General features: G+C 40.8%; 1 protein-coding gene across 2 annotated transcripts in view; it reads right to left on the minus strand.

Moving 5' to 3' along the window:
- The window catches only part of CHID1 (chitinase domain containing 1), a 139,566-nt gene that overhangs the window by 101,057 nt on the left and 25,907 nt on the right, over positions 1-12,602 (minus strand). For both annotated transcript variants that reach the window (XM_077321434.1, XM_077321435.1), the window contains exon 8: positions 7,752-7,844. In XM_077321434.1, coding sequence (XP_077177549.1) covers positions 7,752-7,844 — 93 coding nt within the window. The remainder of the gene's footprint in view (positions 1-7,751; positions 7,845-12,602) is intronic.

Consider the following 12,602-nt stretch of genomic DNA (forward strand, 5'->3'; position numbering starts at 1 on the left):
GAATGGCAAATCACCCTGTATTGAGTCTGCCAATAAAAACGCTGGAGGGCGTCACCCCAAGGGTCAGACATGACTCAGTGCTTGCACCTTTAGAACTATGAAGCTGAGATAAAACAATGTGGGTGGAGTAACAGTGAAACTAAAGAAAGAGACATGGTTCCCCTCCCCACACACACACATCTCCTCCAATTGCAGCTCAGTGAGGATTGTGAAGCCACTAAATGTTGGGGGAAGGGGGTTGGGACAGTGGAGAGGGAAGTCTGATATGCCTCCTTGAAATCCAAAGAGGTAGGAGAGAGAATCATGGCTGTGCTCAGCTGATGAGGCTGAGTGTATGAGGGGTGTGGTGAAAAGCTATCTTATGTACTTACGGGGAAGATGACTTCTCTTCTAAAACTGCTATAAATACAATAAGTAATTAATTTTAATGGAAATGTAAGATTTCTCCTCCCACCTTTATGGTATCCCTTGGAAAAAACAAATCTTGCATAGCCTTCCCCTGTAAGTCAATTGCTTTCATTCCTAGGAATCAATAGCATTTGTTTGATTTGTTGTCCATGCCTAAATACACAGAATCTGCTGTAATATGGTTATATAGCATCTTCTGAAAAACCTTCAAAGAAGGAGAGCCCACCACCTCTTGAGGAAGCCTGTGCCACTGAGGAACCATCCTAATGTTTAGTTGAAAACGCTTTAATTTCAATACATCAGTTCCGAAGCAACAGATAACAATTCTGCTCCATCCTACATAACAGCTTTTGAAATACATGAAGATGGTAATCCTATCACCTCTGTCTTCTCTCCAGAGTAAACATACTCTGTTCCTTCAACCTTTCCTCATAGGACTTGGTTTCTAGTCCAGACCTCTTTAACATCTTTGTTGTCCTTCTTTGAACACGTTCCAGCTTATCAGCATCCTTCTTAAACTCCAGCGCCCAAAGTTGCAGTGCCTCAAAATAATCTAAATGAGGTCTAACCAGAGCAGAGTAAAGTGATGATCCAGACACTATATTTCTGTTAATGCAGCCCAAAATTGCATTTGCCTTTTTAGATATTGTATCACACTGCTGACAAATGTTCAGTGCATGGTCTACTAAAACCCTTAGATCCTTTCCAAACATACTACTGCCAAGACAAGCTTTCCCACATCCTATAATTATGTTTTCGCTTTTTTTCTACTGAAATGCAAACCATTTATCACTGTTGAAATTCATTTTAATCCAGTTTTCTGGCATGTCAAGATCATCCTGTATCTTGACTCTGTCTTCTACTGTACTGACTAACCCTCCCAACTTTGTAGCATCTGCAAATGTAATAAGCACCCCAATTCCCTCCTCCAAGTCATTTATGCAGATGTTAAATAACACAGGGACCTCGGACACTCCATTTGTCACTCCTCTCTAAGCGATTGAGGAACCATTAGCATGCACTCTTTGGGTGTGATCTCGGAACCAGTTACAAGTCTACCTAATAGTAACAGGATTCAAATCATATTTTAGCAACATTAAAAAGAATATTATGTGGAATCTTATCAAAACCCTTACTGTAATCAGAATAAACTATGTCCACAGCATGTCCTTGATCCAGTAAACAAGTAACCCTCTTTAAAAAAGGAAATAAGGTTAGTCTGACATGATTTGTTCTTGAGGAACCTCTGCTGGCTCTGAGTAATCACAACCATCCTTTCTAAAAGCTCAAGGACTGACTGACTGATGATTTGTTCTAAAACCTTTCCAAATATAGACATCAAACTGACAGGTCAGTAATTACCTAGATACTCTTCTTTTCCCTTAAAGATGGGGACAACATTTGTCAGCCTCCTATCTTCTGGCACCTCACTTGTTCTCTAAGAATTCTCAAAGATAATGGATAGAGACTCCAAAATTACATCAGTAAGTTCCTCAGATGCAAATCACCTGCCCCTGAGGAGTTAAGTAAATTTCATTTGTTAAAAAAACTAGGTGTTTATGTACCACCCCAAGCATAGCCTAGGCTCCCTTCCCTCATCCTTGAGCCAACCAGAACTGAACAGTTCTGCCCTCTCTTCATCACTTGTTAAAATTTCGTTTACTTCTCCCTGCAATGGGCCTACCACTTCCTTGTTCTTATTCTTGCTCAGCATATAGGCACCAGCAATGTCTTATAAAGAACTGCGTTTGTGGTCTGGGCCTGGAGTAGGCTTGGAAGATTATGACAACTGCAGCTGGCAAGGCAGAGTATACGGTAAAAAGAAGAGGGTTGGTCCTGCCAGCATTTTCCCCAGCCAACCAGCCACATCATCCCCAAAGGTTGAGGAAATCCTAGGGTGGACTCATAACATCTGTCCCCTTCCTCTATTTAAAGTACCATGTTGGGCATCCAGCCACTGGGTTTTCTGATTCTCCCATCCTTGTTTTAGTTGTTACACGATATTGGATTGTATTTATAATCTCTGCCATAGTTGCATGGTTTCAGCACTGGGACAAATCCTTTTGAAGGGAGGATTGGCCAGCATGCCCACCTCCTTTGTTTTGGGATTGCCAAAAGGAGTCTTGAAGGTGCAATCATTAAGTGGCATGATCAGCTTGGGAGCTGTCAGCTGATTCTCGCTACTGGATGGCAAGAGAACCTGGCAGTGGTCAGTACCCATGTGATCCCCATGGGATTGCCACTTCAGTTATTCTCCTAGCAAGTGGGCTGGGGGGGATTGGTTTCATCAGGCAGGTTGCCCTATGTGGGATCTATCTTCATGCTGCTTCAATACTCCTTAGTTTGTACACAATAAAAATATAACTATTTTCCTTTCCACAATTTGATTGTCGGGCCTTTTCTTTCACATGTTCTGACTACAATAGGCCACAGGCCCACACAAAGAACTGTTTTTGTTGTTGTTGTCTTCCTAGCCTAATCTCTTACTAAACTTTAGATTTCTAACACTCTCCCCTGTAAGTACTGGCTACTTGTTCATATTCAGTCTTGGCTATATGGCCCTCCAATCATTTCCTAAGTGACTTTTGTAATTCTCACATCTTTAGAAAGCTGTTTATGGAGCAGCCCTGTCTTATTTAGGTTCCTCCCATTTTTCCTACTAACTGGAATTGTTTGTGATTGAGCCTCTCGAACTTTCTTCTCCTTAAGTTTTCTGACCATCTAGTATAAGTTTGAAGCTTGTTAAAATTAGCTTTTCTATGTTCAACCTAATAGATCTACCTAATTCTATACGGAGTCACAAGCAATTAAGGGGGAATAATCAATTGTGAAAGAGTACTACATTCTATTTAACATTCAAAATGTATAAATGCATTCTACAGTATGTATTGTTCACCACAATTATCTTTGATCTTGAAAAGAATGCATTAGCTTTATGAGAAGCTTTGTTGCAACAATGTAGAAGCTAAGTGAGCTTAAGAGTACTTGTCTGCTTTCTGCAACAGACTACTAGCAGGAAATCTTTCATCAAATGCAAAACTAGACAGACCTAAGAGATCCATATTCTGCCAATCTTAAAAGGGGGGTGGGGGGTGATGGCCATTCACATACTTCAGTGCTAACTTCTTTCAGTACAATTTATGTAACACAAGATTCAAGTTAACTATATTAACATAAAAAGAGAGTATACAAAACAGAACCTCAACAAGAACAACTTCAAACTCATGCACATCATTAAACTGTCACACAAACATAACTTGACCCTATAGTACGCTGTACAAAACATCAAGCACAACATTTTCATGTTCCTAGGCTCAGAGATATGTTCTCTTTCCTCTAGGGTCAGTCCTCGAGGATTATTGTGGGTGGAGAGTGTTTGTCATTGCAGACCCTAACTTGTGAAGTTTTGCAGGAGTCAAATCTCTCCCCAATGTTATTTAATATCTATATGCACTCTGAGGCTGAGATCATCAGGAGGTTTAGAGTGGAGTGCGAACACTATGCAGATGACCACCAGCTCTATCTCTATGAAGAGCAACTGGTAGCTGGAACTCCAGTCTTGGCCTCCTGCCTTGGAATGGCTAGGTGAAAGCTTGTTGTCTCTAAATCCATCTAAGCCAGAGATCATGTGGCTGGGGAAGCCTAGACTTCTGGGGTGGCCACTTCTACTGACTCTTGATGGAGGTCCACCTTTCTACAGTCGGGTCTGTCAGGAGTCTGGCTCAGTTCTTTGCTTTCCATGGACAAGCATGTTTCTTAAGTGACAAAGACCGTGTTTTACCATCTACAGCAGGTCTGTCAGCTGACCCCCTATCTATCTAGGGCAGACCTTGCCATGGTATATTATGCAACAGTCACCTCAAGACTGGACTAACACAACACATGCTATACAGGGCTGGCTGTGAAGATGCTTCAGAAACTGCAAGTGGTCCAGAATGCAGCTGCCAGACTGCTGACACGAATGTCTTGGTCAGCACACGCAGCACAGATGCTGTGGCAACTGCACAGGCTCGGTGCCAATTTGAGGTGTTGATACTTACCTTTAAAGCCTGAAACAACCAGAAAGCCTCAAAAAAAAATAAGGAGGTGGTGAACTCCCCCTCACTGGCAGTCTTCAAGCAAAGGTTGGATACACACTTTTCTTGGATGCTTTAGGATGCTTTGGGCTGATCCTGCGTTGAGCAGGGGGTTAGACTAGATGGCCTGCGTGGTCCCTTCCAACTCTATGATTCTATGATTCTGTGTGCTATTTCCTGGTCCAAAGCCTGGTTCTTGCCCCAGCTGATCCAAAGTGAGGTATGGTGTTGCCCAGTTGAAACAGTTGTTTTGGAGCCATGAGCTCCTTTTTGCAGTCATCTGAAGAGGCCTGTATTTCTAAAACTGATAACAAACTGAGAATTTAAGTTAAATCACATGTTCAAAACAATTGATCCACTTAAAATCATAGAATAATAGAGTTGGAAGGGACTTCATGGGCCATCTAGTCCAACCCCCTGCACTATGCAGGACACTCACAACCCTATCGCTCATCCACTGTAACCTGCCACCCCCTTAAGTCTTGGACTTTAATGTACTTTTTTCAGTATTGATGCTAATGTTCTACCCTTTTTGTGCTGAAGCTATTTACCATGCACAATCAAGTTTGCATGCTCCTTCTCTGAAACATTCCACCCATACTCTGAAATTGCATTTTTCTTTCAAAATTCTCCATTTCAATCTGTCTTAGAATATTAACTTTTGTCTGTTGAAAACTCTTGTCTCCAATGCCTGTTACCCTGGCAAGGGCCCCTGCAATTGCGAGCAGTCTTCAAGGAGATACCCCCACATGCCTGACACATATTTCGGATTGTGCAGAAGGGTGTACACAGGAACCAGACTGACAGCTGAGTCATTTTTTGGTCAAGGAGTTCAGGGTAGACTATCTTGTCTGATATTGCTAGAACAGGATGTTAAATTCCTTTCTCTTCCATTTCCTTTAGGCCAGTCCAACAGATTTAAGTCTAAATGGGCAGTTATGGGAACACAATGGGATAACAGCCCCTCCCAGCCAAAGACCATCAGACTGTACAGGAAAGGGAGTGGCTTCTTCAGGCACTAACTGAAACTTTCTTTTGTCCCCATTTTTTCAGTGTAACCTCTACCAGCATCTCCCTTGCCCTGACAATCCTTAATGTGTTTCTTCTGACTTCCTATCAGTTAACTCATCTGAGCCATTTATACAGAAATGAGATAAACCGATCAGAGTTCAAACCGGCTTAGGTATTGTCTATCTTTGAGACATGCTTCACTTGACTGAGTCAAACTCCATATCACCCACTTCAATTACATCACACTTCAACTCACCTGTCATCAGATTCATCCATAACTTATGGCCCACCACCTGTATCACCTGCATCATGCAGCACAGCATAACACACAGTTTGTCCCATGTGACTTCTGCTAGTGTCCATGGGATGGCTTGGGCCTGAAACAATTTACCAAACATAAGCCAAGGTGGCTGTTTGCAATAGAATTCTGTTCAAAGCTATATGTAATTCAAAGCTATTTCGGGACATGTATATGAAAGTGCAGCTTCACCTGCTGTCTCATCTTCAGAGAGCAGGTTTATGTGAGATATACTTGATGCCACTAGATGTGTTGTAAAGAAATACCAGCAAGTAAACATCAAATTCTGTACTACATTTTGTGCACAAAACTACCCTCAGATTCATCATATATCATTCCTACAGCGGAGATGCTTTCCTCCGACCAGAGCACTCCTACCATTTCTCACTGGCTGGCATTACTTTCACATGACACATTTCATGTCACTGGAAATCATTTGAAGCCGCAAAAAATTGAATATGACCACAGTTGGGCTTTAATAAATGCTCGCACAGGGGTTTTAAATCATATGACACCACTTGAATACCTCGTTATGAAGTATGTGTCAAGGACCGACAGTCGTTTTACAGCTGCTTTGGGGTGCAGCCTGGTCCCACTGCCCAGCTGTACAATTGTCCTGGGGCACCCCACTTTGGAGCAGCTGATGCAAGAACCAATGTTTGGACTGTTTGGACTGAGCACCACCATGTGTCCTCTCAAAGGGGACAGTCCCCTGAATATGGGGGTGTATGACATGTTGTGGTCCAAACCTTATTTTGAGATTCCCAGCTCTTTTAAATATTGGTGTTTTAATGATTTTGCAAATATAAGCAGAATAAGGAATAAGTAACCAACTTCAGCCTCCTCTTGTATGACTGCTTTTTCCTCAATGAGACTTCCTTCTGCTTAGAAGTGTGCCATTTAATGTACTGGTTTGAAAGCATACCGCTCAGAGTCCAGGGAGTTGAAAAGAAACCGGCCAAGGGTTTTTATTTTAAGACATGGCCATCCATGCTGTCAGGAAATTTAGAAAAAGCAAAACAAAAAGAGACAGAAATCTCTTGGTTGTGAAACATGAGGGAAGAGGAAGAAAGGGAAGGATAGTGTCAACTGAGCAAGTACAGACAGCCTAACACAGAGGGTTTTAAGAGGCACACCTCATAAGAGCCTAGGGTTCAGTAAACTGGCATGTCTGACATGACTACAATGCCAAATGTTGCAAGCAAATCTTCACAGCGACCAAAAGACATGTTCAACAGGACAGAAACTTTAAGTGTTAGTGGAAAATTCTCAGCATTGTTAATACAAGCTAGCTTGTAGCAGCACAGGCATCCATCGAAATGAATGGCAGATCTGTATACAGCTAAGGACGATTAAGCCTTTTAAATGGTTATAAAAAACTGGCGTAAGCTATCACCCCTGCACCCTCACTATCACATGTCTGCTATTGCTTGAAACTAAATTCACTGATAAACTGGCCTAGATGTCTGATGTTTCAAATAAGCAACACACAAATAAAGTATCACACCCACAGACTGTAGATATATAGAAAGCATGACAAAGCATGATATTAAAAACAAATAGTTTAATATCAGTGATGGTCAGTGCTTCTTCTGAATTATTACAAAACGATTTATGGAAAAGTGGCCGAAGGCAATAGTAATATTGGATAAATGCAAAAAAAAAAAAGTTCAACTGGATAAAGATGACCTGTCACTATAGGCAGTCTGCATTTGAGTGAGATTGAGATCCTTACACAATGACATTTCTTTAACTGTTAGTTAGCCAGCCACTAAGGGGCAACTTTTATTGTCCAAGTTATCTAGCACAACAATTTTCTACTGAAACATAGCAGGAGCATTCACTTCATGTTTTAAGCTGCATGTACACTGGGCTTTCAGCAACAATAAGCCCAAAATAGCTTGAATGAAGCTGAAAATAGAATCCTCTGGGATTTCCTCTGAAAATAAGATACTCACCCTGGTGTGACTGCAGGAGGGATGACAAGTATTAGCTTAAGTCGAGCCTGATGCAGTGCTTCTGAGAGGTGGGTAAGCAAGTGAATTAGACCCCTGCAAGACAAAGACAGCATTAAGCCTGCATGGGGCTTTCTGTAGAACCATCAAACAATACTCTCCATGCTAAGATTCTTAGTTTAAAATCTACAGTCAGGTGAACAGTCTCTTCCAAAATTACATGCTACAGACACATTGCAGCAGAGCTCAGCCCAGAATGCTCCAAACACAGGATGCAACAAGAAAGAGAACACCAATTTTTCACCTTTATCTTAGAGCTAGGAAGACAGACAAGTTCTCTTCCCTAGTTGCTTTATTAGACAACAAGCCCTTCTCATTATGTGAGCACATGGTTTCTTTCTTTACAACTTCCTCAAATTGCTGTTTATTCTGTGTCTTACCTCTCTGGCTGGTGAGGAATGAAGATGTTCACAAGAACCTCAAGAAAAATCAAAGCCAAGATTGGACTCTCTATTCACAGTGGCCCTTCCTTACTTCAGGAAGATTATCATTATACCATATTAGCTGAACTTTTCTTCTCTTTCGTCCTCTAATTCTCTGCTTGCTGCTATTACATTAGATTTGTAATTTTGCACCATCAACACAGTCTTTTAGTATATTAGATACTTTTGAGAATGTGAAGATGTAGCACTAATTAAAGTAACGTAAGCATTTTAAGAAGGCTTAGCTAAAAGGAGGAAAATATTTACTTTTATGTACATTGCCAGTATATTCCAGAAGATGTGCAACAAGATATGCAACACAAAGTACTTGAAATGATTTAATTTGCTATTATGAAGGACCTTCATGTATGTACTTAATTATATTTCTGTTTTTAGTTACTGGACTACGTTGTCCTTTGTTCTGTTTTGGATTTTTATTATTGTATGATACACACACACATTTTTCTTTTTTAAAGAATGTGAAGGTGCTTGCTTGTACATCATAAGGAATGCCACCCTTACCAATAACGTTAATAGGCAACCAGTTTCCCCATAGGGGAAACCACCCGGAAGACATGGATGGTTTCCCCTTTGGGGACAGGCAGTTTACCTGTCGCTAGGCTTTTTCATTTTTTAAAAAACCAGCAATTTAATATTACTATAATGATATAACAATATGTGTAACAGGTTCTTTGAATTTCCCATTTTAATTGTTTTCCCTAGGTACTGATGATACATCAAATTTTATGCCATGAATAACACTTTGTTGGTCTTAAAGATGCCACTGGACTTAAACTTTGTTTTACTTGAAAAACAGAAACTATGAATTTAGAGGACCTGTTACCATTTTGATGTTATATCAATAAGTGTATTTAATTGACTTTAAAAAAATAGCAAGGTGGGGAATGGCCACTGTAAGGGCAGCATCAGAGAAATTGACTACTATATGGATGGGGAACCTTCCCATCCACATGGCAGACAACCAGGCTTTCTTCTGTTCTTTCCTAAAGCTTCATAGAAAAGTAGGCTTCAGAAAGATAGAGAAAAATCTGAGGAAGCCCTGGAAGGTGCTCAGATGTCATGAAGAAGCAGGACATGAACTCGGGAATCTGTGTGGATGTAGCTATAGGAGATTCTGAATGTAATACAGACCAACAAATCTGCTACATTTTCCTATCATGCCCAAAAGCAATTTAAATAGCAAGAATTTACACTATACTAAATTTCACCATATACCACAGAATATTAAACTAAAGCAGGAAGGAAATAGTGATATGTCCTCCAACAGAATGGAGAAGTAGAACTGAATATTCAGTCGTCATGCTTTCAGGAGGTAGCTTCAAGCTTTGCTCAAGATCATAACTCAGCCACCAGTATTCAAGTGAGACATCAGAATGATATCATTGAAGTTTGTAATTGTCTAATTTGAGTTATGACTTCCTCATCTCATAATGCTTACAAGTCCTTCGAAGTGAAACAGCCTATATATACCTGCGTATAAGCCTAGTTTTTCAGCACCTTTTTTCACACTGCAAAAGCCCTCCTCGACTTGTAAGGTAATTGAAATAAAATCCTGCTCTAGGGGGTTGTGTTCCTTTTAAAAGTTGTTTTTGACAGTTCTTTCTTTCAGTTTTACAGTTCTTTATTTCAGTGTTTTGTTTGGGGGGGAGCGCACTGCAGTTGTATTTAGAGTTGTCCATTCTCCCAGTTTGGTAGCTGTTGTACTTGCTGTAGTAGGTTGCCAACTTCGGGTACTGTTGTTCTGCTCTCGTTTGCTGGCCTGGGGGGCACTGTTTGGTTCCCTGCCAGAGCTGCTCTCAGAGCAGTTCTGTCAGAGCTCTCTCTGGGTGTCTGGCGTCAAAAGAGGAAGGGAAGACAATTGTTAGCCACTTTGATACTCCTTTGGTTAGTGAAAAGTGGGGTACAAAATCCAGCAGCTATTCATCCTCTTGACTTTTCTGTATTTGTTGGTTGGGAGGCTGGATCGAGAGCCTGTAATGATGGAGCATTTCCCACTCTCGGCTTATATGTGAGTCAATAAGTTTGCCCAGATTTTGCGGTAAAATTAGATGCATCGGCTTATATGCGGGTTAGCTTATATGAGAGTATATGCGGTATCTAAAAATAGATGCAACATAAACCTGAGAGTTCTTCTCTAGTTTGGGATGTAAAATGAAGGGCTGGGATAAATAGACATCTTTACAGGTATGTGAACTTAAGTTTGTCACAATTCAACACTTCCAGGGAAGTAAGTTTTAATTATTACTTTCTAAAATGTCTCTCTATACTGCAGTGCTTTTGCAGAAGGCTAACAAAAAACCCACAAAAATAAACCTGTTTCTTTATAGGACAAAGGTTTTTTAAATTATACATGTTTCCTCAGCACTAGAATGAAATGGCACCCAAAGGAGTGCTATTGTGCTCTAGTGCAAAGAAAAATATTGAAATATATATAAACTAAAATGACATTAAAAAACTCTTCTCTTCCCTGGAAGAAACCAATTTTCTCCTTAAATTTGTCTTTTTATTTCACCTTTCAACAGCCCAAAAGAGCTACAGTGCAGACAAATATTTAATTTAAAAAATTAAAGTGTCTTTACCCAGAAGAAACAAATTTATTTCCCTGCATTTTTCCATGTATACGCAGCCAGCAATATCAATCTGCATGCACCAGCATAATGAGCTGGAATAACTCACAGGAAGGGATGAGCTTTTTTTCTGAACATTCCTTCAGAAAGTTTGTCAGTGCCAAGGCCTTTTCAAATAAAACATAAAATATGACCATTTCTCCCATGCAAGCAAAACTGTGTATCACATTTACTAAAAGTCTTCCCCAAAAGAACAGAAAAAAACTAAATTCTCAGTTCAGGAGGGACAGAAACTTCCTTACTTTCCTTGTCAGACTTTGACTGTTTACGCACTGGGAACTTCATTGCCTCAGCTCCCATGCAGGAACACAAATCAGCGGTGGATGAGGTGCACTGGGCCAAATTCTCCCCCATGTGGGTACAAGAAGAGGTGGAACAACTTGCCCCAACTAAAATTCCAGCCTGCAGCCCAGCATGAAACCTCCAGTGTGTAAACGGTCTTTGCTGGTCTTCTTTTAGTCTTGAGTACTCACCTTTAAAACTATTTAGCTTGGGGCCAATATACCTTAAGAACCACCTTTTCCCACAAGAACCCACCAGTTACCTGAGGCTAGATTGGTAGTAACTCAAGAGAAGTTTGGTTGTGGTGCCAAAACATAGACTACACTGGATGAGTTCTAATCCTCTGGGCTGGATGGTGTACCCATGAGAGTGCTTAAAGAACTTTCTGGAGAGCTTGTGGAACCTTTGTCTGTCATCTTTAGCATCTCTTGGAGAACTAGAGAGATGCCAGAAGACTGGAGGAGAGCAAACGTCTGACTTCAGTTGCAGAGAAGTTAATGGCGTAGATAACCTACAAACCTCTGGAGAACAATTCAAGGGGTGGCAGGTTACAGTGGATAAGCAATAGGGTTTTGAGTGTCCTGCATAATGCATAGGGTTGGACTAGATGACCCATGAGGTCCCTTCCAACTGTATGATTCTATTAATTTGTTGATCTAGGGAGGTCAGCACCAATTTGTCTCCAACAGGTCCTGTCAGAGCAACCTATTTTCCTTCTTTGACAGAGTGACAGGCTTACTAGATTGTGGAAACTCAATGAATGTTGTTTACCTGGATTTCAGGAAGGCTTTTGAAAAAATTCCCCATGTTGTTCTGGTGGGTAAACTGGATTACTGGATGATTAGGTGAATAGGGAACTGGTTAGAAAACCACACCCAAAGAGTGGTTGTCAATGGTATTTCATCAGATTGGAAGGAGGTGAGTAGTTGGGTGCCACAGGGCTCAGTACTAGGTATGGTACTTTTCAATATTTTAATCAATGAACTGGACAAGGGAGTGGAGGGACTTCTCATTAAATTCGCAGATGACACCAAATTGGGAGTAGTAAACACCCCAGAACAGCCTTCCTCAACTTTACCATTGAGAAAGCCTCTGAAATGTCCTTCAGACTTCGAGAAACCTCAGAAGTGGTGCAATCATGCAGAAAATGGTTTGGAAGTTCAGTTATCTACATGCCCACCAGAGGGCCCTCCCCTTCCCACCACCTCCAGGCTTATCATTGACCATTTTGGGAGGGAGGAGGCAGGTTGACATGACCATATAAGGTTATTTCACCTGATAAATGTTTAACATATTTAAAAAATATATTAAAAATTAATTAACTCCCATCCATTTGGGACACCCTTCCAGGGCTGTCAAGAAATCCCAGGGTTCCCAAAATACCTGATTGAGAAATTCTGCCCCAGAATATAGAGTTCAACAAGATCTGAACATGCTGGAAA

Source organism: Paroedura picta, chromosome 2, assembly GCF_049243985.1.
Source record: "Paroedura picta isolate Pp20150507F chromosome 2, Ppicta_v3.0, whole genome shotgun sequence".
In the NCBI taxonomy this organism is placed as follows: Eukaryota; Metazoa; Chordata; class Lepidosauria; order Squamata; family Gekkonidae; genus Paroedura; species Paroedura picta.